Source organism: Lathyrus oleraceus, chromosome 6, assembly GCF_024323335.1.
Source record: "Lathyrus oleraceus cultivar Zhongwan6 chromosome 6, CAAS_Psat_ZW6_1.0, whole genome shotgun sequence".
NCBI lineage: Eukaryota > Viridiplantae > Streptophyta > Magnoliopsida > Fabales > Fabaceae > Lathyrus > Lathyrus oleraceus.
Genome location: NC_066584.1, coordinates 479,594,343 through 479,620,765, shown reverse-complemented (window position 1 = coordinate 479,620,765; position 26,423 = coordinate 479,594,343). Strand labels below are relative to the sequence as shown.

General features: G+C 33.4%; 3 protein-coding genes and 1 long non-coding RNA gene across 6 annotated transcripts; 2 read left to right on the top strand and 2 right to left on the bottom strand.

The window, feature by feature from the left end:
- The first annotated feature begins 3,819 nt into the window (after positions 1–3,819).
- Positions 3,820–5,277, top strand: LOC127098322 (soyasapogenol B glucuronide galactosyltransferase). The gene has a single exon (XM_051036881.1). The coding sequence runs from the start codon at positions 3,820–3,822 to the stop codon at positions 5,275–5,277; it is 1,458 nt and encodes a 485-aa protein (XP_050892838.1).
- A 5,325-nt stretch (positions 5,278–10,602) lies between these two features.
- Positions 10,603–16,753, top strand: LOC127098320 (uncharacterized). Of its 2 annotated transcripts, XM_051036879.1 has the most exons (12): positions 10,603–10,803; positions 10,883–10,981; positions 11,068–11,152; positions 11,521–11,590; positions 12,459–12,519; positions 13,225–13,278; positions 13,518–13,674; positions 13,769–13,856; positions 15,058–15,167; positions 15,738–15,844; positions 16,083–16,193; positions 16,283–16,753. In XM_051036879.1, the coding sequence occupies exons 1-12, from the start codon at positions 10,714–10,716 to the stop codon at positions 16,397–16,399; spliced, it is 1,149 nt and encodes a 382-aa protein (XP_050892836.1). In that variant the 5' UTR covers positions 10,603–10,713; the 3' UTR covers positions 16,400–16,753. The 2 variants fall into 2 exon arrangements, with proteins under 2 accessions (XP_050892836.1, XP_050892837.1); XM_051036880.1 differs by lacking the exon at positions 13,225–13,278.
- Positions 16,754–17,416: 663 nt separating this feature from the next.
- Positions 17,417–18,190, bottom strand: LOC127098321 (uncharacterized). Its single transcript, XR_007793333.1, has 2 exons — positions 17,746–18,190; positions 17,417–17,618 (listed from the first exon to the last, which is right to left on the bottom strand). It is a non-coding gene; the product is annotated as an uncharacterized LOC127098321 (long non-coding RNA).
- Positions 18,191–20,922: 2,732 nt separating this feature from the next.
- Positions 20,923–24,822, bottom strand: LOC127098319 (alpha,alpha-trehalose-phosphate synthase [UDP-forming] 5). Of its 2 annotated transcripts, none has more exons than XM_051036877.1 (4): positions 24,251–24,822; positions 21,975–23,996; positions 21,592–21,865; positions 20,923–21,420 (listed from the first exon to the last, which is right to left on the bottom strand). In XM_051036877.1, the coding sequence occupies exons 2-4, from the start codon at positions 23,963–23,965 to the stop codon at positions 21,115–21,117; spliced, it is 2,571 nt and encodes an 856-aa protein (XP_050892834.1). In that variant the 5' UTR covers positions 23,966–23,996; positions 24,251–24,822; the 3' UTR covers positions 20,923–21,114. The 2 variants fall into 2 exon arrangements, with proteins under 2 accessions (XP_050892834.1, XP_050892833.1); XM_051036876.1 differs by having other exon boundaries at positions 24,322–24,821.
- Between the last annotated feature and the right edge of the window lie 1,601 nt (positions 24,823–26,423).

The window sequence follows — 26,423 nt, the reverse complement described above, 5'->3', positions numbered from 1 at the left end:
TTAAAAGAGAGGCACGACACACATGTCGTATTTTAAAATCCCAAAACAAAATAAAGGAAAACTAAGTCCATAACCGATCACCACAAGACAATAATAATAAACACATTATTATTATTATTAATTTAAATTCTATTAATTAATTAAAACCAAATTAAATTTCGGCGACCGATCACACTACGCAGACCGTCAAACACACCTCGATTGTTAATTCAGTATGATTGATCAACACGTCATTGCTTCACCATACTAATGTCGGATCAAGAAGCAAATGACCATTGATCGCTCATTGGAAAACAACCATTAAGTGTTTGAATGAACGAAACATAAACAGTATATCATATATACCGTATTTTGCATCAGAATTACTTATATCATATATATAACTTGATCGATCTCAATTGCGTAACCTATGGACGATCGATGTATCGCTGCTTCACCATACTAACGTCGGATTCCAAAGCATATCAACATCAATAATCCAAATCGTACACACATGATGCCAAATTTAATGACTCGTTTATTCTTTGATTCATTCCGTCTTTTAATCGTATTAATACAGAAAATACAGAAAATAAACAGCTATCAGATGCATGGTTTCGTAAGTGGCTCTGATACCACTGAAGGAGAATAGCGATCCAAAGCGCAGCAGAATTTTAAAAAAATTCTCCTTTAGTGATCCTTACGAATGGGCATAATCAGTGATAGAATCGTTACCTCTTGTGGCGATTGAAACTTTTGATGCAGATCTACGGAGCGATCACGAACGTTGAATGGTGACAACGCCTCTACTCGGTCCACACGAACGAATTCCTTCAATCTCAGTGCTAGCTGCTACGAATGAAGGCTTTGAGTGAGAGAGAGAGAAATAAAATTACAACTGCACAAATACTTCTGCACAAGGGTTCTATTTATAGAACCACATGTGTGGGCTGCAAGCTAAAAGACCCACTTAAGTGTATGTGGCCCATATCTTGTAATATGCCAAAATCACTTAAGCGCGTGGTACCTTACCATATTTCATATTCTACTGAAGTACATCGTACCTTACAATGTTCTACAATTTACTTAAGTACACCGTATCTTACGGTGTTCCTTAATTACTCTATCTCTCATCAATTCGTCCTTTTGTGTGTGACCCTGTAGGTTTTCGCGACATTAGCAATTATATTAAATCACATATTTAACATAATAAACAGTGAGCGGTATCTAGCAACACATCACTACTACCTAAGACACGAAAATGTCATGTGATATGACAAATTATTTTGTGATAATACTTATGTGTACAATTACCCTTTTGCCCCTATGTCTATATTAACACAAGGCATAAACCGTGTCATCCTTGTCCAGTTCAATATTGGGCCCGTAGACATTTATCCTATTACGCAGGATGGACAAATTCCATCTAGGTCACTCATGTCCCTCAACATGCTTCATGGAGTATCCATCAACTGTCTTTATGGTCATCCAGTTACGGACAATGTTTGATCAACAATAATGCACTCGACTCTACATCTAGGGTCCATAGTGGTTTCAGGTCGAAAGGTGGTATACACCACTATCACCATGAGAATAACTTATGATACTTTGCATAACATTCTATATAGTATTCTCATAGCGGGTCAATCTAGTATAAATATTACTCTTAATATTTATACCTATGTTTAAGACTTGATAACTCATTATCCATGATCCATGAGATGCGATCATCGGTCTATATACATAATAGTCTTAATGCTTTAATGTTATCTCACTTTACAACAAAGCTCGACTACTGATACTTTAAGAATAATGTCCTTATGTTTAATGGGATCTCATGATTAAGTCACACTTGATACATTAAACGGACTAACTATTCTTGGGACTTTATTAAACAAACATAATAAAGAAAAAGCGTTTTATTACTAATAAATAATTCGATACAAGTATCAAAAGTATTGACCTCTAGGGCTTACATCAACAAATTTGAGTTAAATAACCGTTGTTAAGTGGACATTAAAGTGATCCCTTCTTATGAACTTTGTTGGTTTTATGACTTGTTGAAATTTGGTACACTTGTTGAAAGTATAGTCAACAATATTAGAAAGAGATAGTTGAAGTAGTAATTGAAATAAAAAAATATGATGTAAATTAGACGTAGGCATGTTTGAGCATGTTGAGAGAAGACTAATGAAATATGTAGCAAGAAGGGTAGATTAAATGAAGGATAGTTAAATTACTAAAAATAGAAGAAAACCTAGAAAAAAACCATAAGAGAAAATATTTATAAAAAAAATCTTAAAATTAATGAGTTGAATACAATCATAACTTTTTTTACAGAACATTTTGATCGATGTAGTTTGACATGATTCGACCTAATTTGTTGTTGTAGCTGCTTATAAAAAAAACACGTCTTCTCAATTTAAGTTAAAATCTAACCTAATTTCATTAAGATATAGACTTAGACGCAGACCCGTCTCAAAAAATTTAGATACCCTATTCCAAATTTTAAAATTGAGCCTAATACTAAAAAAATGATATATTTTATTAAAATTATAAAGAACATTAAAAATTAAAGAAAAAAATTATTTATAAATAATTTAATAAATATTAGTTATGGATTTTTAATTATTTAATTATAATCTATAAATATTATTTCAAATTTATTATAAGAAAATTTAAATATCTAATGAATTTATAGATTTAAATAAATAAAATAAACGTGTTCAATAATATGGTAAAATAAATATGGTTGTGGATCCGCTATAATGATAAATACGATTGAAATAAATTTAATATAGATGGATTTTTTTTTTTGAGCATTTACCTTATCACCTCCCACTTATACCCAAGTGACAGTCCCCATTTAGAGCAATTTTACTGTTATACTTTTGGATGAATTATGGAATTTTAGAAATTTATAGATTTTTATTATGCAAAATTTTTGGAAAATTTAAAATTTGCGGAAGTTTTTGTTTTTCCTAGAAATTTTGACAAGTATGAGTTTAAGATTTTCCAAAAGAAATACTGTTTTTTTTTTAATTTCTAATATTTTTACCATATCTTTAAAATTTTCTGTATTTCTCATCATAAAATTTCAAATTTCCGATATAAATATCGAAAATTTCAATTGTATTCCCAGAAATTTTGGTTTTTATATATTAATAAGTGAAAGTTTTAAAATAAAAATAAAAATTGATTGATAAATAATAGAAAATATATTTTTAAAATTTTAAAAATATGAGGAGTTAAATCCTACACTATTTTGACACTTTTGTGTAAAATAAGACAATTAAATTATAAATACTAGTTTTCCAATGGATTGAGCTAGCGACCTCATGTTGAAAAATATAATGTACTGCTGCTGCACGGGCCTAAATCCAGTTCTGTCCATTGGTTTGCCGGATATATTCTCATCCTTAATTATAACTAAAAATCATATTAATTTGTATCATTTTAAATACATCATAAAATGGTAATGTTGACTTTACTTGTCACAATGCAATTAGTTTATAGAAGTTTATCTTCTTACCGTCCTTGGAATTGTCTCATCACCTTGTTCTTTCCTTTTTTTTTTTGAATATGTTGGTATATAAGAATTAAGGACTGTTAGATTAGTTTATTAAGAAAAGGTGGCATGTTTAATGGCCGTTCTTGTACAAATAAATACACAAGTATAAGAACAAGTGACTTTATAAACTAATTGCAATGACCAATGAACAAAAACAACCATAAGACAAACACAGAATCATTTATTTTTGTTCAACATATGAAAAGGAATATCATTAACCACTTAAAAGACTGATCAAAGTATATTTCTCATCTCAGCTTGTCCTAAAGATGGAATCTCAATCCCAACAACTCCATGTTATTTTTCTACCACATCTAACTCCTGGTCATATGAACCCTGTGGTTGACACAGCAAGGCTATTTGCAAAACATGGTGTTAATGTTACCATTATCACCACACATGCAAATGCCTTGTTATTCAAGAAAGCCGTAGACCGCGACTTGTTATCTGGATATTCTATCAGAACTTGTGAAATTCAGTTCCCTTCATCCCAAGTTGGTCTCCCAGATGGAGTTGAAAACATCAAAGATGCTACTTCTCATGAAATGCTTGGCAAAATAATTCTTGGAATTGCAATGCTTCAAAGTCAAATAGAGCTTATGTTCCATGATCTGCAACCAGATTGTATAGTCTCGGATATGTTATATCCTTGGACGGTTGAATCGGCAGCAGAATTAGGCATCCCAAGGCTTTACTATTATAGCTCAAGCTACTTCTCAAGCTGTGCAGCTCATTTTATCAAGAAGCATAAGCCTTATGAGAATTTAGTTTCTGATACCCAAGTTTTTTCTATTCCTGGTCTTCCACATAACATTGAGATTACTTCTTTACAACTACAAGAATCGGTGAGGACCAAAAATGAATACTCAGATTATTTTGATGCAGTGTATGAATCAGAAGGAAGAAGCTATGGAACACTATACAATAGCTTTCATGAACTTGAAGATGATTATGAGCAACTTTATAAGAGCACAATGAGGACCAAAGCATGGAGTGTAGGACCAGTTTCAACATCTGTTAACAAGGGACACAATGAAGACCTCTCAATAGAGCCAAAATTGATTAATTGGCTTAATTCAAAGGCAAATGATTCTGTGTTGTATGTAAGTTTTGGAAGCTTGACAAGGCTTTGTTATGCTCAAATTGTTGAAATAGCTCATGGACTTGAAAATTCAGGTCATAATTTCATCTGGGTTGTGAGGAAAAAAGATGGAGACGAAGACAAAGACGGGTTTCTTCAAGGTTTTGAGGAAAGGATGAAGGAAAACCAGAAGGGCTACATCATATGGAATTGGGCACCACAGCTTCTGATATTGGATCACCCTGCAACAGGAGGGATTGTAACTCACTGTGGTTGGAACTCAATTCTTGAAAGCTTGAGTGTTGGTTTGCCAATGATCACATGGCCAATGTTTGCTGAGCAGTTTTACAATGAGAAGTTGCTTGTTGATGTTTTAAAGATAGGAGTTTGTGTTGGATCAAAAGTGAACAAGTTTTGGTCAAGTGTAGGTGAAGATGCATTGGTGAGAAGAGAAGAGATTGCGAAGGTTGTGACAATATTGATGGGAAGAGAAGATGAGAGTGGAGAAATGAGAAAGAGGGTAAGAAATTTTTGTGATGCTGCAAAGAAGAGTATAGAGAAGGGTGGATCCTCTTACAATAATTTGATGCAGTTAATAGGTGAGTTAAAATCATTGAAGACATCAAGAGAGCTTGAAAAACAGTGAGGGCTATTTAGGATGTAGAGCTGAATAATTATTTTGTGAAAGGAACTATTAGGATATAAGCATAAGTTAAGTGCTGTTGATTAGAGTTTAATTCAGTTATGGGAGTTTGTTTGAATTCTGTGTTTCTTAGCATTGGTTTTATGTCCTAATTTCTAATGTAAAACAGAATTACTGTCGATATGGGTGATTTTGATGACATGTTAGCCTCTGACCTGCATCAAAATAATCGAAGAAGAGAATGTTTGCTTCCAACTATAGGACGAGAACATACACACATGATGTTTTTGGATTTTGAAAATAGTCATAGAAGAAGTTATTGGGATGAGCCGCGGAACAGTTCGCTTTCTTTAAGATGTTTTGCGGCACTGCCTAAAATTATGTAAAATAGTCGAACTATCACGCAGCATTCAAAATAAAACAATCAAGTTCTATAATATACGATTACTATTTATATGATAGATAATCGATCTAAAAATACACTATCTGATGATATAAAGACCATTCAAATATAATATAAATATTAGTCATATTATCTGACATAAGGATCCATCGTAATAATTTCTCAATAGGCCAAAGTGGAATGATATGGCTACCATTCCTATCACAATTAACTAGCATTAGAATCAATTGTCAACCGGTGACTGAACATGGCTACCACGTTGAAATGGACATAGATGTTGTTGTATGTTATATTTAAAGAATTTTCCTATCAGCTAACAACTGAATCAATTGTCAACAAACACATGATTGGCTGGCAAGTGGACTAGTTGTCGATTCATGACGACCTAACATGGCTACTAAGTCCAAATGAATTTAAAAATATATGACTTGTTTGTTTTAATTTTAAAAAAAATGATTTTTTTTTATATTTTTAAAAATAGATTTTATAAAATCATATTTTAGAATATTAAAAGTTTTTTATATTCGTATTTTTTTAATTGAAAGACTAATTTTGATATTATATAACATAAATTTATATTATTGAAGATAAAAACATAGTCGAATTCTCAATTTTTTCAAAAAATTGTATCTTAAAAATGATTTTTATGAAAAACTATTTGAAATAACTTCAAAATTAAATGTTTTTTTTTTGAAATTTTGATATCTAAAAAAAATTCAATAAAATGATAAAATATCTAAAATGACATTTTAAGAATAATTATTCAAACCAAATTTTATTTGAAATTTTTATGAAAAATTTATTTATAATTTTTTTTACACAAAATTATTTTACACCATAAAAATTATTTTAAAAAAATAAATAAAACAAGCGGACTCATAATTAGGGTAGTGTTTAATGAGATTCGAAGAAGCTGCAATGTAGATTTGACCAAGGTAAAAAGGTCATATAGCCATGTGGCGTGATAAAAGAAGTGATTACAAGAGAGAAAACAAATACTTACTAAAATTAACCCCAAACTCACTTTCGATGATAAAAACATGGTCAAATCATCCACTCCCTTAAAAATAGAATATTGGAGCGCATGGGTAGGACAACAAATCCGTCTAAGTCCATGATGCGTAAGAATGTATATTCTCTCGAGTAAATTACTAATCTCATCACATGAAGTGGAAAGTATTCTATGAAAATCCAAAATTGTTTATCAGATTTCAGAGATTTATCTTTGGACACATTCGTTGTCTCACTAAATGACGCTCCAAATGAGTGTTACTTTATTTTAAAACAAAACTTTATTCTTAAGATGCATATTCGGGAAAATCTAATCAATTTATTGATATTGAGCATTCCAGTGGAGTTTTTAGAAATGCATTTATGGAGTTTTGAGGTGGAAATTTAAAAACACGTCACCTTTGCATGTCAAACATATCTAGAGATACATTTCCGAAAATCTCAAACATGATTTTTAATAAAATAGTTGTTACAATACATTAGAATTATTTATTTTTCATATTTTATAGTTTTTCTCGTTATTTTCTATAACAGATAGTAGTTAGAATTTTTTGGACTCCAACAACTATTCTTCTCTAGGTTCCTATGTATACTGACATTGGCTTGCACTAATTTTTTTTAAAGTTTGATAATAAAATAAAATAACTTTCCGCATATCAGATCTCCAGGAGGAATTTATGCCATAAAGCAAGGTGAACAATCTATAACACAATATTTTATCACTATCATCAAACCTTATACCTCTAACACCATCATCACTGCTAACATCATCATTTTCTTCACTAAATTGATCAACATTAGGCTTTAACACCCTGCTTAGCATGTCTTTAACACCATTATTAACCCATATTTGATCATCAATATTATTTTCAAGGTTATGATTAGCAATTTCTTCAGCTTGTACATCATCAATGAAATAAACAAACCCTTCATCAAGTCCTAGTATCTTTCTCCAAAGTCTGAATCCATTATGTCCCCGCTCTTTAACTAAGCGAACAACCTCGAAAACTCCACTTGTCAGGATCTTGCCCTTTTACAATGGTTTCACTCTCTCCGTTGTAAAACGTGTGCTTGTCGTAATAAAGCCCCTCATCCCCATGGTGAAATATCACACTAAATAAGTCCACATCTGCAATTACATTAACGTGCCCAGTTTAATGGAACTAGCCAAAGTTTACCCACAAAGTGAAAACGTAATTTAACTTTGCAAATGAAACTAACCAAAGTTTACCCACAAACTGACACATTATGTTTGGGACCACTGAAAATCACACAAAGTTAATAGAATCGTACCTTTTCTATACCACCAATGCAACAATAGAATACAAAAGTGCAGTCATCGAACGTCAATGAGATGTTAGAAGAACTTCTCCTTTTTGAAATTGAGAAACAACAATGACCCAGAGTGAACAATGTGAAAGGTCTCGTTTTTTTCTAGAGGGTGAAACGAAGAAGAAATATGCAATTTTAATTTCTAGGATTTATGTTGTTTAAGATATGCAGAAGCGTTAGATTTGAATTGAGGGTAGTTTCGTAAGTATGATTATTGATTTACACACGTGGAAATGATTTAAAATGAAAAAACCATACATGTCAATGAACATCAACTTTTAAGCTGATTGAGTTTAATGAGGAGGGAATAGAGAGGATTTTGAAAGGTTAGGGGGGGATTCAAACTTTTTTTTACAAATGTTTTTTTGAAAATGATCCAAATGGCATGGGAAAAGAGGTATTAATCCAATAAGTCATGTGCAAACATATACCATAAATATTCCAAGAAGCACTTCATTCTATGCATAAAACTAAAAAGAGTTTTTTTTACATGGTGTTCAAAATAGATCTTGAAAAGGCCTATGATCATGTTAATTGAGGTTTCTTGGAATTTTGTTTGAAGCGAAATTGATTTCCTCTCATTACTATGAAGTTGATCATGCATTGTGTAACTAGCTCTTCTATGTCTATTCTTTGGAATGCAAGACAGCTACCAAATTTTGTTCCGACTAGAGGATTACGCCCCTTTCACCCTATCTCTTTGTTATTTGCATGAAATTATTATCGCAGACAATCATCAGGGTAGTCGATGAAGGCCATTGGAAACCTGTCAGGTTATCTCGTAATGGACCCCCTATATCGCATTTATTTTTTTGTTGATGGTGTTCTTCTTTTTGCGAAGGTTTCTAACTCCCAGGCAGGGACCATTTTCGATATCTTGAAACGTTTTGCCATGTTTTCTGGCCTTAAAGTGAATGTTTTAAAATCAAATATATTCTTCTCCTCTACCACGGAAAGTAGTAAAATGGATTTAATTGCCTCCAATGCAGGTATCAAGCAAATTCTTACTCTAGAGAAGTACTTGGATTTCCCTATGTCGCATGGTCGTCTTTAACACAAGGACTTTGAGTTCCTAGAAGAAAAAATCAGTAAGAGGTTATCTACTTAAAAGCATACATTGTTAAACAAGGTTGGTCGTTTGGCGCCGGTTAAGTCCGTTATGAACTCCATACCAAATTATTATATACATGTGGCTTGACTACCTCAACCAACTCGTGATTTTATTGATATGATGGTTATGATTTTTTTATTTTATAGAAAGGTAATTCAAACTCTGGTGTGCATCTCGTTGGTTGGAATAAAATCACTTAGCCCAAAAAGTTGAGTGTTCTTGAGATCCAGAAAGCAAGAGAGGACAATACCTCCATCGAGATTGTGATTTCCTATGAGTCCAAGTTTTGAAGCATAAGTATATTTGTGAGGAAACGTTCCTTAATATGAAAAAGAAGTCGAGATCAATTACTTGGAATGCAATTATGAAAACTCTATCAGTTCTTAAAGATGGATTTGAATTTAGATTGGGGGATAGAAACTCCTCTTTCTAGTTTTCCAATTGGTCTAGGGTAGGGAAATTAGCTAATCGAGTTCTCTATGTGGATATCCACAATCTGGAAATGCGAGTGAATAATGTTTACTTGGATGGAAATTGGAACTTCAATTTATTATATACTAATATTCCTCCAGCTGTTTGTGAGCGCCTGAAAGCACTTCTCATTTGTTTAAATTATCTAGTTCCTAATTGGTTAACATGGAAAGAGAATTTAGACGATATTTATACTGCCCGAGGTGGTTATAACTGACTCAAATGACTTGAATTTATTCAGAATACAACAGACAATAACTCTTGGGAGTGAGTGTGACATATTCTTGCCCATGAGAATGTGAAATTATTCCTTTGAACGACTTTACATAAGTCCCATCATACAATATCAATGTTGTGTCATAGTGGTATGCACTAGATGAATCTCTGTCCTAGATGTAATCAGGATGCTGAGACGACTATACACTATTTGAGAGACTATGAATTTGCTACTCGCTTTTGAAAATCTATTGGCTTCTTAAACCCATTATTATTCCAAGGGGATAATTTATATGGTCGGAGTAGATGTAACATCAATGGTGACTCTATCTTTTTGGTTGCTTGCTGGTGGTTGTGGAGCGCTAAGAACAAACTATGTCTTACGAATGAAATGATATCTTCCTGTATTTTGAAACTCATCATAATGAATTATGCTAATATGTTAGCTAAATGTTTTCTCAAGCATTATATGTTTCATCCAATGAGAACGATAATGTGGAGTACACACAAAGGTAGTGATATGATTTTGAATACTTACTAGAGTAGCTTCGGTAATCTCGACGTCTTATGTATTGGTGGATTGATTCAAAATGCTGACGGTGATTGGGTTCACGGTTTTGCCAATAATAGTAGTTATTCCAACATCTTTCTTTCTGACTTCATAAGTGCTATCAAGCTTATCTCAAATACCTCTTTTTAAATATATTTGGATTTAAGGATTTATGTTTAATATTTTTTTAATCATTTCTATTTAATTAACAACAAATTTAAAGATGGATTTTTTTAATTAGATGAAAGACTAACATGATATGATAAACGAGTGATTAAGGAATGTATTAAAACAATAATTTATATAGGGGGAGATGAGTCTGAGAGACGAGTGATTAAGGAGAGAATGACGGAGGCTTGCATCCGAACCGCCGTAGAAGCCATACACTCCTCTTCATACCAAGCCGTTCTCTATCTTGCTGGTGGAGCTTCTCAGGTTTTCTTCTCCTTCTCTCTCTGCGTGCTTTTGTATGTTTTTCGATGCACCAATTGAATTATCGAATCCATGTGATCAGGCTCTAGGTTTATTGCTATCTGTTCCCGGTGCTTCAAATACTGTGCTCGAAGCTGTGGTTCCTTACTCTAGAATGTCTTTGATCCAGTTACTCGCCAAGGTCTCTTTCTTTTTTCATCTTCAATTTCATCACTATACGAACACAGTTCCACTCTTTTTCTTGATTGATATTTTTTTTCGCGGTAGATTCCATCCCAATTTTGTAGTCAACAGACTGCTGAAGATATGGCTTTGTTGGCTTATAATCGCGCTCTTAAACTCTCCGCTCCAGGTTAGTTCACTAATCCTAATTCATATATTGCTTTTATCAATCATATTTTAGGTTTTGTTAATGTGTATTGATAATCTATGAAGCACAGACAACTTTACGAGTAGGTGTGCAGCGGTGGTGTCTGACACGCGTCTGACACTGATTATGTGCATATTTTTGGTTTTTCAGCTTATTTTCATAAGCTTTCAAAGATAGCTTATGAAGAAAGTTTATAACTTATATGAAAACAGTTTGACTCTGTTTTCTCTTTTGTTATAGAAATAACTTAAATACAAGCACTATATGATTAGCTTATATGCCTAAAACGTTTAATTAAGTTATTTATCCAAACGGACTCTTATGTCGTATGCATTTTACTTGTCGATTAGGATCCCCAGTTGTTGGTGTGGGCTTCACTGGTTCTTTGGCGAGCAGACGCCCAAAGCATGGGGAACACAGGTAGTTTTCTCTAAATTTAGTTTTAGTAAAAATGGTTGATGAAACTTACCTTATTCAGTTTCAGCGTACTTGTAAGCGTTTCAATAGTTTTCTGTTATGCTCAAATTCTGAAAAGGTTTACTGTGGGACTATATGCCTCATTACTGGATTTGCGTGTACAAGTTTCATCCATAACACAGGCTTATTGCCAACTGGATTCCTGATTATGTTTGAACATGTCGTACCTTGAGTACACCTTACGGACCTTAGAGTTATTTTTCTGTTTAGGTTAATAAGTTCATAGAAGATCTTGCCAAACTAATGTAGCAACACCACATGAAGCTACCCTAGGAATGTCGATAGGTTATTGTGACTGGTTTGTAGATCAATTTTTTCTGGAAAGCATTGATAAGCTAGGTGGAATTTAACGAACTGTTACAACCTCTTGGATTGTAAAAACTTGTGTTTCAGGAACTATTTGCAGGGTGTATTTGTTCAAGAATGAGACAATACAAACTATTATATACCACAACTGAAATTAGTTAATAAGGCCTGGATTTATTTTGGTAATCATATATAGAATGTAATATTGAGTGTCATCATCTACCACGCGAGATTTATAACGAGGGAGTATATCTTCTCTTTGTTCTCTTGCTATTGATTATTTGCTCATGACTTTCTGCAAAGATATGTTTTCGAAAATGCAGCTAGCAGTATTAGTCATGAGTATATAAATAAAGATACTAGACACTCATGACTTGGTACAAGTTAAACTCAACCATATAGAAGTGCATTACTTCTGCTTTTCAAGTTACCTCTGAATTTATTTTGTATAATTTGATTTGAGAAAGACTAGTCATATCTGAACTTCTTTTATTTTCGTTTATAGATTTTATATGTCAACAAGGACAGCTGACCGACTTTGGATATCAAGAGTGACCTTGACCAAGGTTGTTATTCTGAACTTGAGGCTAAACATGTGATACTTTCGTGCGCGCACACACACACACAGGAATTCGCTAACATACTCCCACTTATTTATTAAAAGAAGTATATTAGCAGACTATACATTTTTTATTTGGACAAAAAACTCAATTCTCTTTTTTCTCAAAAATCATTGAAGTCGATGGATATTAATGTAATTCACAATAATCATACACTAAAATGCTAGGAAGTAACCTCAGATATCATAGAACAACACTGCTATATCTTTGATTAACTTTGCATTTAGAAAAGGATAAATTGAGAAGCAAAGTTGTAATTGGAAATCAATTCAAACAAATAAAGGGAAAAAATAGAGTCAGGAGTAATAATTAGAGACACCAAAAATGAAATCTGAGGAGATTGCACTTTGTTTTGTGACCCTGTCTTCAATTTTGCACGAAGAATAAGCATCTCTGGTTTCTATCATTGGTGGAATGAGAGTTATAACTTGAAATTGTAATTTGGATTTCAAAAATAAAAATTGTAATTTACATTAATACCTACTGATTAAGCCATTTTAAAAAGGAAAAGAGTGAGTTTTTTTCTCCAAATGAAAAAAAGTGATATACTCCTAATTTGTAAAGGATAAGTACATTAGCAGTTCCCCCCAAACCACCACACAGACATAATAAATATTTATATTTGTTGATTTTGCAAACTATTTAATTTAGGGGCTTCGTACTCGAGAAGAAGAAGATAGAGTTTCTAGTCATCTTTTGCTCAAGGTGTGTAGCAGGTTTGAGAAAAAAAGTGAATATTTTAGTTTGGCTATTTATTTGCACTTACATGTTTTGTTTTCTTCTATTTTTGTCCTTTATAAGATTATGATAAAAACATTAGAGGTCCCATAAAATGAGATCTGGAACATTTGGAAGCTAAACTTTATTTTATCCCTTTCTTCACATTTGTGTAAATATCTTGATTTTTTGGCTTTCTTTTTGCTCTTTTATCTTTTCCGTTCAAGGCTATTGCAAATGCATGTAAGGTTTCTTCAAACGCTATTCCGGAGATGAGTGAATCGGATGTATCTGATGAATGTGAAAAGCAATTCAATGAAGGTCAAGAGTTAGAACAAGTTATTAATGGTCAAATATACTTCAAGATTTATCCATTTAGAAGTGGTATAGTTCAATCTTTGTGCAAAAGCAGTATTATTAATACAGTTACAATTACATTTTACTTTCTTATTGATGATTTTTTATGCTTTGGTTTCAGAGATGCCAGCAGAAAGGAAAATAATACTGCCTGGTTCTTTCAATCCCTTACATGACGGGCATCTCAAGCTCATGGAAGTTGCAACTCGGTACAAAAACTCGCGCCATTCGCCAAATAAATGCACAAATTTATATATTCTATGTTTAATGTATTTAATGGCTATACCTATTGAATACAAATATCTTCTAATTGCTTGTTGTTAATTTAATATACTTATAAATATGTTCTTGTCAAGAGATTATTGTTCTTTTTTTATCATTGAATGGAAATCCCTACACATATAGCTATGGTGTGGGATTAGCCCTTGGGTCAAGGATGGTGGTTAAGTAAAAAGTAAAAACCTTCCTGAAGTGGTGACTGTAGGATTTGTATCCCTGACATTACCAGAGTAGTCAATAGCGGACAGTAGCGGTGCTATCCCGCTATAGTGGAGCGGAGCGAAGGGGGAAGAGCCTTAGCGGTGCAGAATACTATAGCAGCCGCTATTTGGTAAATAGCGGGTAGCAGGGGTGGAGCGGTTCCCGGTCCGGAGCGGTTTTTGTCCTGCTATCGTTTTCCCCTTTGAAAAATCGAAATTACCCCTTAAATTTAAAATGTTTTAGGGTGATTTTGGGTTTTTCAATCAAGTTTGAGTTGAGAGTCAACCCTAACCTTCCTTCACCGACGTTTATGCACTTCAGTCGTTCCAAAGAAAAATCACAAGTACCTCCCTCACCTCTCTCTGCACTTCGTCTTCCCTCTGCACTTCATATGTTTATAATTATTATTCATGTATTTTGTCCAAAAAATGATCAAATAGCGGTCATCCCGCTATACGCTATCCCGCTATCCCATTTTTGGGGTCGGCCGCTCCACGCTGCTATCTGGGATTGACTACTTTGGACTTTACAGGTAAAGTTCACCTGGGTTCACAGCCCACTCTTATTATGACCACTGTAATGTTTTGATTTTAGCAAAACATATATTGTATTGATATTTATTGGAAATGTTAATATTAGCTATCATAGTTAGTTAATAATGAAACGAAGAAATAATTTATCATAATAGATTTAATAATAAGTATTCTCTTTAAAAGTTATTTTTGTCAATGCTATTATAATCAAAGTATCATTAATTGGATAACAAGTGTAAACTGTACAGTTTACACAATATTAGTATAAACTAGTATTCTTTATATAAAACCTATTTTGAAAATTTAACTAGGATCAGTTATCTATATGTATGATGGTTTTTTTTTTCCATGTTGGTAATCTTAATTCATAATCTCAGTTATTAAAGCACATATGCAGCATTTGTGGTGATGGGTATCCATGCTTCGAAATATCTGCGGTCAATGCAGACAAACCTCCATTATCAGTGTCTCAGATCAAAGATCGCGTCAATCAATTTGAGAAAGCGGGTGAGGTTATTTTATACTCTCCTGGGTTTAAAACACAGTTCCTGACTATGTGCATTAATTTTCTTAAAGCTAATTTGTTACAATATTTTATAAAGGAGACTCTATTTCTATTTTCATCCTTAACAGGGACTTATTTATGCCTTTCTAATGTACCATGTATTATATAATTGGTAATGTGGTAGTATTACATAAAATACCGAATGAGATTAGCGTTTTTTTTTTTTGTTGAAAATTTAAGATAGGCTCATATAACAATATGTTAGACTGAAGATTTGAATTAAAAGGACTCGAATGAATTAGGATTAGTTAGGGAAGTTAGTCATAGCACATTGTATTTGAGAGAAAACCGAGCAAGAGCTCTGGTGACAAGTGGAAACCCTTGGGCCGAGTATATCTTGGTTTTTCTGTTCAGATTTGTTCATTCTATAAAGTTGTTCTTTCCTTTTCTCTAGTTTTTTAATCAATTTCGCAAATATGATACTCTGAGCTTAACACTGTTTTTCAGTACTTAATTTATTTTGTTTAATGAACCACCTGAAGTTGTAAATGACTTCTCTACAACAATTGCAGGACAGACAGTAATTATATCAAATCAGCCTTATTTTTATAAAAAGGCTGAACTTTTTCCGGGCAGTGCTTTTGTAATTGGTGCTGACACAGCAGTGAGGCTCGTTAATGTACGCAACTACTGACTGCTTTGATCAATTTTACTTGATTTTCAACATTTCATGTCCTGCAACTTTTCAATACTTGATTGTTTTTAGTCATGTAATATCAGCTTGCAAGTCAGCTCAATTTCTAGATTCTGTCGAACCATGTTACTATCCCATATAAATTTTGTGTGATTCTGAAATTCTCAGTTTGTGCTTTACTTTATTACTCTTTCTTAAACAAAAAATCATGTTATTCTTGCAGCCTAAATACTATGATGGGGACTACAACAAGATGCTGAAGATACTTATTGGCTGTAAAGAAACAGGATGCACCTTCCTTGTGGCTGGTCGAAATGTAGATGGTGTATTTAAGGTAGTACCACATGAGAAAAGAGCAATCCTGATTTTGGTATTCATATTTTTCAAATTCGTTGTTACTGAGACCATTGTGTGATGCTACAGGTTCTTGAGGATTTGAATGTTCCAGAGGAATTAAAAGACATGTTCATCTCCATTCCAGCTGAACAGTTCCGCATGGACATATCCTCTACTGAGATAAGGAAAAAAAGCGGGATGTAAATGTTTCTGTGGCTGAAGGTCATAGTCAAGAATGAAATCACTTCCTTCCATGGAGAGCACAAATTTGCATGATAAAAGTGGCAAGCTCGATCTTATGTAGTTTGAAACAATCGCAATCACAAGAGGTACAGTTTTCTGACCCAAGGTTTATGGTTGTCGAACTGACTATCCTTTTCATTGTTGTTTATTAATGAGGAGTCATGTAAGTGTTGGAGACATATTGAATACAACATATTGAATACTGATGTACAAATATAAGGGTGTTCTCATTCTTGAATTTCAGTAGATTAAGATCACAGTATATTAAGGTAAAATGAATATTTCAATTGAATTAAATGTGCATTCTTGCTGAGAGCTGTAACTGGTGTGGCTTACTTATGACTTTTGGCAAATAAAGTTATTGCCTTGAGAAAATTAAGATGCTATAAAAATAAACACTCAAAATAACATCAAAATTTTCTTCAAAAACACAAAAGCTCGCAGGAACATTTGCTCTTATTGTTTTAACTCCCACACTCGTTGTGACTATAATTGAATGCCATCTATTTATACTAATGGAAACATGAGTATTTTTATAGCTTCAACAAACTATGGGCAGTCCACATTCAAAGCTACCCTTGAAACTAGCTCATGATGTAAACTATGTCCATCCGAGAGTTGTTAAAATTATACATGTTTTAGAGGTATAGTTTAAATCAGCCAATGTAGTTATGAGATAGTTTTAAGGGTAGTCTTGAATGTTGGGTGATCATAGTTTGTTGAAGTTAAAAATACCCATGTTCGTATTAGCATAAATAGTTGACATTTAATTGTAGTCACAACGAGTGTGAGAGTTAAAAAATAAGAGTAAAAGTTCCATCCATCCTGTGTTTTTGCGTCAATTTTTGAAATCCCAACCTGTGATAACTTTTTTCTTTAGGGATAATTTTTCAGAAACCCAACTAAACAATCTCAAATGCATCCGGTTTTAATATGTTGCAACACTGCTGAATACTTGGTTACGTGGGTGGACCTTAAAGGGCACCACCACCCATTGTTACATGAAAATACAGTTTTTCAATTGAATATAACAACTTTGCCTTGTACAGTCACAAAAACCTATGAGGTCAACCACCACAGCCTCCGCCACAACCTGCTCCACACCCGGCCGCTGCACAGGCAGAACCATTAGCATATACTGTGGTGCCAGAGTCTTTAGTTGAGTCTTTGGATATTCCATCTGCACAGAAGAAGATAATAGCAGCAAAAAGAGTCAGGGTCACTAACACTGCACATAACATATAAACTACACTTGCAAACTCTTCCACCCCGCCACCGCCACCTTGGTGTCTTGTCAACAACTCTACCTCTTTCCATTGCCTCACCATGCTCCTCTGTAAACCGTGTGTGGAAGAGGAAAAACCAAAGTTAAAGAGAGACCTATAAAATTATACTGTCCTTTGGAGGCACGAAAAGGTTATGAATAATTGAATATAGTGGCTTGTGCTGATATATATAAGGAAATAGAATGTGAATAAAGTGGAAAACTTTCTTGGAAAATTCTAAGGCATGTGAGATGTGTGAAGGAAGGAGCTGAATCCTAACCTTATCCTAAACTGTCAAATAAGGTATCGGTCACGTAAAATACTAGGCTTTTATGCCAAAATGTCAAAGGTTTCATATTCTTATATTGAAATTGACGGGTAATTTCTATAAAAATAAGCTGACCAAAGTCTTTCAGCTTGGTATTTTTATTAATAAGATAAAATAAGGGAACACTAATGTTTTAAGTTGGAAAAGTCGCTTGCTTGTTCGAGGAATAAACCACGCATTTTCTTTCTAATTCTGTAGGATGTTCTCAAAATTTTATTCATATTAACTTCTATGAGAGTCAAAGATCAAATTCATTTGTAATCTTAAAATTAAACTTGATAAGTGGTTAAAACATAGAAACTTAATTGATATTAAGTGATTAAATATATAAGGTGAGTTTGTTTTAAGGTTTAAAATAATATTCTCGGAGATATGGTTCTTGAAATGTAACATTCTTATTAAGTTTTTAAAATTGTTCTCATGGTTTTGTTTTTTTAATTCTAATGACATTTATTTACACATTATTTTCTATGGTTAGTTTAAAGACTTAAAAAAAGTGGGAGTATAAAAAGTCATGAAATATTTTATAATATTATAAATATAATTTCATGATTCTTGTTACAACATTTCAAAAATATAATTTTAAACTTTGAAATAAACACACCTTAAAAACTAATTTTACATCGGAAATATTCTTGTAATTATTTATTTTATAGTATTTTATAAAATAAGTGACTAATTTATATCCATCCTTTTAATATAACAGGAATGGCATTCTATATTGCCATCCTTTTAATATAACAGGAATGACATTCTATATTGTTTGGTATAAGGAACATATAATAATGGAAAAATAATTTATTTTATTTGTTACAAGGAATGATAAATTTTAGGATATTATAATCAGAGGATTTTTTATCCCACCTAATGTTGTTAACCAACTCATTCAAAATTTAAAAATATCTTTCAAAAGTTACACAGCCCATTCATTTTTGGGTTATGCTCAATTTTATAATTAAATTTAGTTTAGAAATATATTTTCAGAATATCTCCAAAATTCAAAAACCTCTTTTAAGTGTTTTGTGCGGGTTATTTTTATTTTATTTACATAATAAAATAAGATAGGATACAGGATCAAGGAGACTATTAGTTATATTTCATTAATTCATTAAAATGAAATAAAATTCATTAAAATAAAATAAAACATAAATATTATTAAATATAAATTAATATGCATAAGCATGACAACGGAACGGGTCGAAGACGGTTTTGACCTCCTCAAATCCAAACTCGAATCCCCAAACAATTCTGTTTTTCACTCCAAACTCAAACGGAATAGGGAATCTAAACCAAAATCCATCTCAAACGGGTTCGAATTGGATTCAAGTATCTTTGCCCCGCCACCATTCATTTAGTAAAAATTAATTTTTTTAATAGAAATATTTATTTTTTCCAAAATAAAATTATATTACAAATAATAAAATAAAATAATTTTAAAAAATTTCATTCATATATTCTAAATATTTTAAATAATAAATCAAATTAAAATATCAAAACATTGACCAAATATTTAATATTTTAAATTATAAAAAATAAATAATAATGTATATAATGAAATAAACGGAGTGAATTTGAGATGGATACTAATATCCCAATTATCCGATCCGTCTTATATTTTATAATCGGAAAAAACTCAAATCCGAATCCAAACCCAATTAAAATGGATTTTTTCTATTAATTTCGAAACGAGTTCGGATAGAGACCTACGAATGCGGATTATGTATGGAACTTACGAGATTAATTTATGATATCTTTCGATTTAAAAAGAGTTAGACTCCTTGTATTGTAGATTGTTTGAACTAGATAAATCAAAACTATTGACAAGAGATATTTGCTGATTGAATGTATCATTCTCTATAACTAATGATAAACTCCTATATCCAGCCACTTCAAGGTCTTAACTATCTTCACTCTATAAACATTCTTCATAGACTTTGGGTTTGCTCAAACAAATGGAGTTGGTGAAGAGTTAATGACAGATTATGTTGTCACATAGTGGAATCATGCTCCACAACTCCAAATCACATCCTACGAATTTTATCATAAAATTGTATTATAATTCAAAAACGAATAAATTATGTGTACGAGATACATTTATAAATTTTAGAAATATTTTTGACTTTTCATAAAATATTCTAGTAGTAAAACATTTACCCCTATAAGCGATTGTTTCTTGGTTAACAAATTTATTCATAGAAATGAGCTATAAGATTTTTCATTTCGATTTGTTTCAAGTTTTAATACATAATGCTAAGGATGTTTTTATTTAAAAAAAATTATTTTACACATTGTTGTCATTTTTTTTCTCATGTTATAGAGGGAATATCTTACATGTAAATAATAAGTAACCACTCATAATTTCTTATTTCCAAATATTTTAACTCATTTATTTTATATTTTGAAATTTAAATTAAATATAATTTATAAATATTTTTTGTTAAACACATTCACGAGAATAAAATTTCTAATAATAATATTTGCGTGAATAGTATTCCAAGAATTATACTCAAGGAATGCCATTCTATTTTCTTTCTTTTTTTGTTTGGTACGAGGAATATATAACAAAAGAATAATATTTAATTAGTTTGTTATAAGGAATGCTAAATTTGAATTCTTTTATGATGGATAACGAACCTTCTTTTTCTGTTACTGCATATTATGAAATCTTTTAAAACTCATTCAAATCAAAACAATCCAGATTTAACAAAAATAAATATAACTGCTAGTAATAAAAAAACTTAGATTTTAGAGCAATAATTACCCTTCATCTTCATCATCTCATTCCACACACATGCACACTAAATGCATCAAGATCTAATTAAGAATACTATGCAATATTTCATATTTATAACATTTTATAATTCTATTATCATCAACATAATCTCATAATCTCATTTAAAAATTATTTCTATTGTCTAAATTAACCATCAACAACATAGATACAATCTATAGTAGCAACAATGTTGGGATTATAAATAAAAACAGATCTAAAAATACAGCACAAAAAACCAACCAAGTATTCACACATACTACAATTTAGCCAATGATATTAGTATATGTTTCCTACATATATTAGAAAAAGCTTAATGATGAGGAAACTGTGAAGAACTTCTAGCAGCACTTTGCTCAGAAGCATTGGCAAGTCCCTGCAACATCCTTAAAATCTCACTTGTGTCTTCCAAGTAATACTTTGCCTTGCTTGGTTTCTGACCAACAGTACAAGGAAACACGTCAGCAATAGGCGATAGCGATGCCCTTGCACTTGTTATTACTCCAAACATGTCTTCGTCCGATCTGTCGTCGCCAATGCAGAGAACGAAATCCGGAATCACTCCCTTTTGTTGCATTGTTATCAGAAGACGTTCCGCTACAATGCCCTTACTCACACCCTGCACCAAAAATGTAGCATCAATACTTCAAGTTGAAAGCGTGTCTAGTGTTCAACACATGTTAGTATCTGAATATAGTGTCTATGTGTTAGTGTCAATATCGTACTTCAACTAAATATAATTGATCTCAATATAGATTTAAAAGTGGAAAGACGGCTTTTTATTACTGACCTGAGGTTTAACTTCCACAATGTTTGGGCCACTTTTAACTGAAACAGGCTCATTGGCGAGAACACTTTCTAGATGATCGAGAAGCTCCTTAGCTTGGCATGAACCGAAATCTCGGTCTGCAAATTCGTAATTCCAAACAAGAGCACTCTCTTTGGACTCTATGTTAGAACCATCAGTAGTTTCTGTATATAACTGCATAACTGGCTCAGCAATCTGTTTCCAGTCGAAATCAGGCACAGAAACACAAGCTTCCCATTCTTCAGTATGACTTGTCCTGGAAAAAAAGGTATGAAACTCGTCGGTTTAAGCCCCTAAGCAAGCTCCGCCACAAAACACATGCATAAGAAGCATTACACAAGGAAACGTAAGGTAACATAACATACCTAACGAAATAGCCGTGCTCTGCAGCAAGTCCGAGCTTCTCGCAAGAAGAAAACCATTCGGTAAGAGTCTTTCTCTCCTTTCCACTTACAAGGAAAACACAATTCTTGGTGTCACTGCACAAGCTGTTCAAGATGGCAACAGATTCAGCATTAGGTGTTGTACTAATTGATCCAGGCTGCACCATAGTACTATCGTAATCCAAAAGAATCGCTCGGTGCTTTGTCCTCTTATAAGCTGAAGCAATATGTTCCACAGATAGTTTCCTAAAGTTTGGATCCAAAGCAATTACTCGAAATCCTAAACCAAAGCCAATTCCCCAGCATCTCCTTCTCAGATGATCCCTACAAGCTCTTTCCAGGTCCTGCAAGAAGCTACGGGCCCAATATGCAACGTCGTGTGTACTAACGTACCTATAATGCTTCTCGTGCCTCATTTGTTTTTCAGACTCCGGGACCATTAATGCAGAATCCATAGCTTCAGCAACAGCATCAATATTCCATGGATTCACCCGAATCGCACCACTTAACGACGGAGAGCAACCGATGAACTCAGACACCACCAACATACTCTTCTTATGGATAGTCGAGCTTATTCCTAAGATCTCGTCTATTTTCTCATTTCCTTGTCTACAAATGATATACTCATAGGGTATAAGGTTCATCCCATCTCTTACAGCTGTAACAAGACAGCATTCCGCAATTGCATAATAAGCAATCCGCTCGTAACTCTGGAGTGTTGTATCGATCAAGATTACGGGCGTGTATCCAGGCCTTCCGAATGTGTCGTTTATCCTTTTCACTGTTGCATAAGTTTCACACTGCACTTCTTGCACATCCTTTCCGCGGCCTCTAGCAGGGTTTGCGATTTGAACCAGAACAACTTTTCCCCTCTTATCAGCATGTTGTAAAAGCAGTTGTTCCATGGCCAAAAGTTTTAAGCTTATTCCCTTGAAGATATCCATGTCATCCACCCCAAGCATAACAGTTTGACCTTTGAACCGGTTTCTTAATTCGGCAACCTTGCTTTCTGTCTCTGAAAGATTCATGACCGATTCAAGCTGACCTATATGAATACCAACCGGAAGAATCTTAATGCTAACAGTTCTTCCATAATACTCGAGACCGATATATCCTCGCTTGGATTGATAAGCAATCCCTAGCATTCTACTGCAGCAGGAGAGGAAATGTCTAGCATAGTCAAAAGTATGAAACCCTATAAGGTCAGAATTCAGAAGGGCTCTAAGAAGTTCATCCCTAACCGGAAGCGTTCGGTATATCTCGGAAGACGGAAAAGGACTATGGAGGAAGAATCCTAGCCTCGCCCGATTAAATCTCTTTCTCAAAAATGTTGGAAGAACCATCAAGTGGTAGTCATGAACCCAAACAAAGTCCTCATCAGGGTTAATAACTTCCATCACTTTATCAGCAAAAATCTTGTTGACAGAAACATAAGCCTGCCAAAGGGATCGATCGAATCGACCACCAAGATCAGGCGAAAGCGGAAGCATGTAATGAAACAAAGGCCAAAGATGTTGTTTACAAAAACCATGATAGAATTTAGTAAAAAGCTCAGGAGGGAGAAAAGTCGGTACACACTTGAAATTGTCAAGCAAGTACTGAGCAACATCATCTTGCTCAATCGGATCAATTTCTTCTTTAAGACAACCGATATAAATCGTTTCCACATCATCACCAAGACCATCTTTCAGCTGTAAAAGAAGTGAATCCTCATCCCAAGCAAACTCCCACTTACCATTCTCCTCTTTCCTCTGCGCCTTCACCGGAAGCTGGTTACCAACAATAATCATCCTTTCTTGAGAAACAGACGAAGGAGCATCAGAGCCAACACTGTTGTTTGTTTCATCATCTAATTCAGACAACACTCCAGCCACAGTTGCAACTCTGGGAAGCCTTCTCTTCTCCCGACTGAAAGACGACGGCGAACCACATGAAGTAAGATCTAACAAATTGGAATATGACCTTGAAGCCATTTTTCTCACTCACTCACTCACAGTCACAATCCTACAAAAAACACAATAACAAAACATCAATTTCACAAATCTGATAACACATCAAACACCATCATCACTCATACACCAAAACTAGCAATATGACATATTACAAAACATAACCATAAAAAGAAGTTGCATGAATGGACACTCATTTCAACTGGATTTGACAGAGTCCAAATACTTTTACCATATTATAAACTATACACCATTCATTCAACAGATTTAACAATTTGACGAAATCTTATAATATAATAACAGAATTACCAGAGATTAATTGAATGAAGAAACAGAAGAGGAAGAAGAGTATTAGAAGAGGAATGAAAAGGATTGTTAACCTTGAATGAATGTTAGTTGGAGAAGAGACATAAACCAAAGATTCTTGTTCTCCGTCAAAATCACACACTCACTCACTTACAATGGTGTATATGAAGTGAGAATAATATAACTTTTACTTTTTGTCTAGAAAAACAGATTTTTAGTTGTATACATGATTCATCATAATGATAATTTTTACATAACAAAACCAACCAACAAACGACAAATAGGATGTCTTTATACAAAGAAAAGAACTTCAATTCATTCACTCACTGTCTCACTCTCACTGATGTAGGATGACATTATATTACATTAACCAGACACAGTAAATGAACCCAACTTCCTTAACCATGGTTTGTGTTTTTCCTTAATCAAATATTAACTTCACTGCTACCACCACTACTGGAAAAGAGTTTCTTTCTCATGGCGCGTGTAATACACCGCATGTTGTGATTGTCCAATTATGAGAGTGCGTGTGTTTGATGCGTGTTGGTTTGGTTTTTGATAGAAAAAAGGTTTTAGTTCTTAAACTGTGTTTTTAGAGAAGATTAAGGAGTGATGTGATTATGATATTGTTAAACACACAGAGGAGGGGCTGAGAGTTTGCTGATGGGTTACGCGGAGTGTCGGACAATCAAAATGCGACACGTGTTCGGTGGATTCTGGAGCTTGTTTGTCTTATTTGTTGGTGGAGCTTGCTTGTGGGTTTAAGGAACTACTTTTCTCTTCATTTTTAACTAGCCGTTTCTTTTAATTTTAAAAGTTAATTTTTTTAAATATGAATATCATAAGTTTTTAATTTTTTTAATAAATTAATTAATTAATTTGACATATATTTTATTAAGATTAGAACATATCCAATGAAAGTTGCTTAATGTATATGAATTTTAAGTTCTTGAACTTAGTAATTTTTATCATTGGAATAGATATTGAGTCGTTCATTTTGCTTAAATAATTGTATAAATTATTTCATGAAGCAATGCAAAAGTGTGTTGTTTATATTAAATTAATCTTAATAATTTGTGGGTTTAAATATAAATTGATCGGATCACACATAGATTGTTTATTGAAATTACTATTTAAGTCATTTATAAGAAATAATAGGAATTGTATTATCCTAAACTGAGCAAACACTCTCTTTATTCTCTTTGATAGAAAACAACTTTGCCGCCAATCAATCTTTCTCCCCAAAATTCAAATTCTTTGTTTCCTCAGGTAGCTAAGTGGTTTGGTGGTGCGATGGGGTATTTCCTCCAAACCACCATTTTATCCTTGGAGTTGTCCTTCCTCCGCCGTGTCGACGATGGCTTTCAGATGGAAGCTGCAGGGTGGTTTCTCCGACGGTTTTCGGTGTCGGCTAGTCTAGTCGATTGTTTCTCGCCTTAGGCAGATCAACAACTGTTTTCTTCATATTCGGATCGGTGTGTTTTTTCTGGTTGAGCCCTCACCGGATTTCGGTTTGTGGGTGGTGGAAGAGTTCGTCGGCGGTGGTTGCGTGATGCAACTCGGTTGCGGTTGTGTCATCTCCTTCTCTGGTGGGTCTCCCAATCTTGCAGTCTAGTGTCGGTTTTTGGTGCAACTAAGTCTCATCTTCTCTGATGCGTGGGTGTTGACTTTTCTGATTCTTGAATCTCTGTTTGGTTCCAGACCTATAGAGATTTGTAGCTTTCAAGATGTTGTCTGTCTCCATCACGTCAAATAGTTTTAGGTTGTTCAGACTAGCAGTGATTTGTGGATTCTTGTTTTGGTTTGAGTTTGCTACCTCCGCGATCTTAAAATTTGCTTCAGTCGTTTGTGATTGAAGGACTGTTTGGCTATAAATGGTTGTATTACTTACTGCACTTTGTGAGTAAGTTGTTGGTTAATCAATTTGTTATCGTGTTGGCGGTCAAATTCGATCACCTTTCTCATTATCTGATTTTAGTGATTGTCAATTCATATATCATATTTTTTTGCAATTTGGTTTCGCGTCGTAAGTGGTTTGCTAGATTGTACTCGTGAGGTATGGATGATCGGAAAAATAGCAAGTGTACTATTTCATCTTTTGTAGTGATAAATGGGAAATTCCCCGAATGTCAATCTCAAGGACTACGCGTTAATATCGAGTTCAAATAATCGTTCA

Bases quoted from the DNA above. Each gene is read 5' to 3' on its own strand.
- LOC127098322 (XM_051036881.1), top strand. From the start codon at position 3,820: ATGGAATCTCAATCCCAACAACTCCATGTTATTTTTCTACCACATCTA.
- LOC127098320 (XM_051036879.1), top strand. From the start codon at position 10,714: ATGACGGAGGCTTGCATCCGAACCGCCGTAGAAGCCATACACTCCTCT. The intron at 12,520-13,224 runs GTTGTTATTCTG...TATTTAATTTAG, and splicing joins CAAGAGTGACCTTGACCAAG to GGGCTTCGTACTCGAGAAGA. The intron at 16,194-16,282 runs GTAGTACCACAT...GTGATGCTACAG, and splicing joins ATGTAGATGGTGTATTTAAG to GTTCTTGAGGATTTGAATGT.
- LOC127098319 (XM_051036877.1), bottom strand. From the start codon at position 23,965: ATGGCTTCAAGGTCATATTCCAATTTGTTAGATCTTACTTCATGTGGT. The intron at 21,866-21,974 runs GTATGTTATGTT...CTTTTTTTCCAG, and splicing joins GAGCACGGCTATTTCGTTAG to GACAAGTCATACTGAAGAAT. The intron at 21,421-21,591 runs GTCAGTAATAAA...TTTTTGGTGCAG, and splicing joins TTGTGGAAGTTAAACCTCAG to GGTGTGAGTAAGGGCATTGT.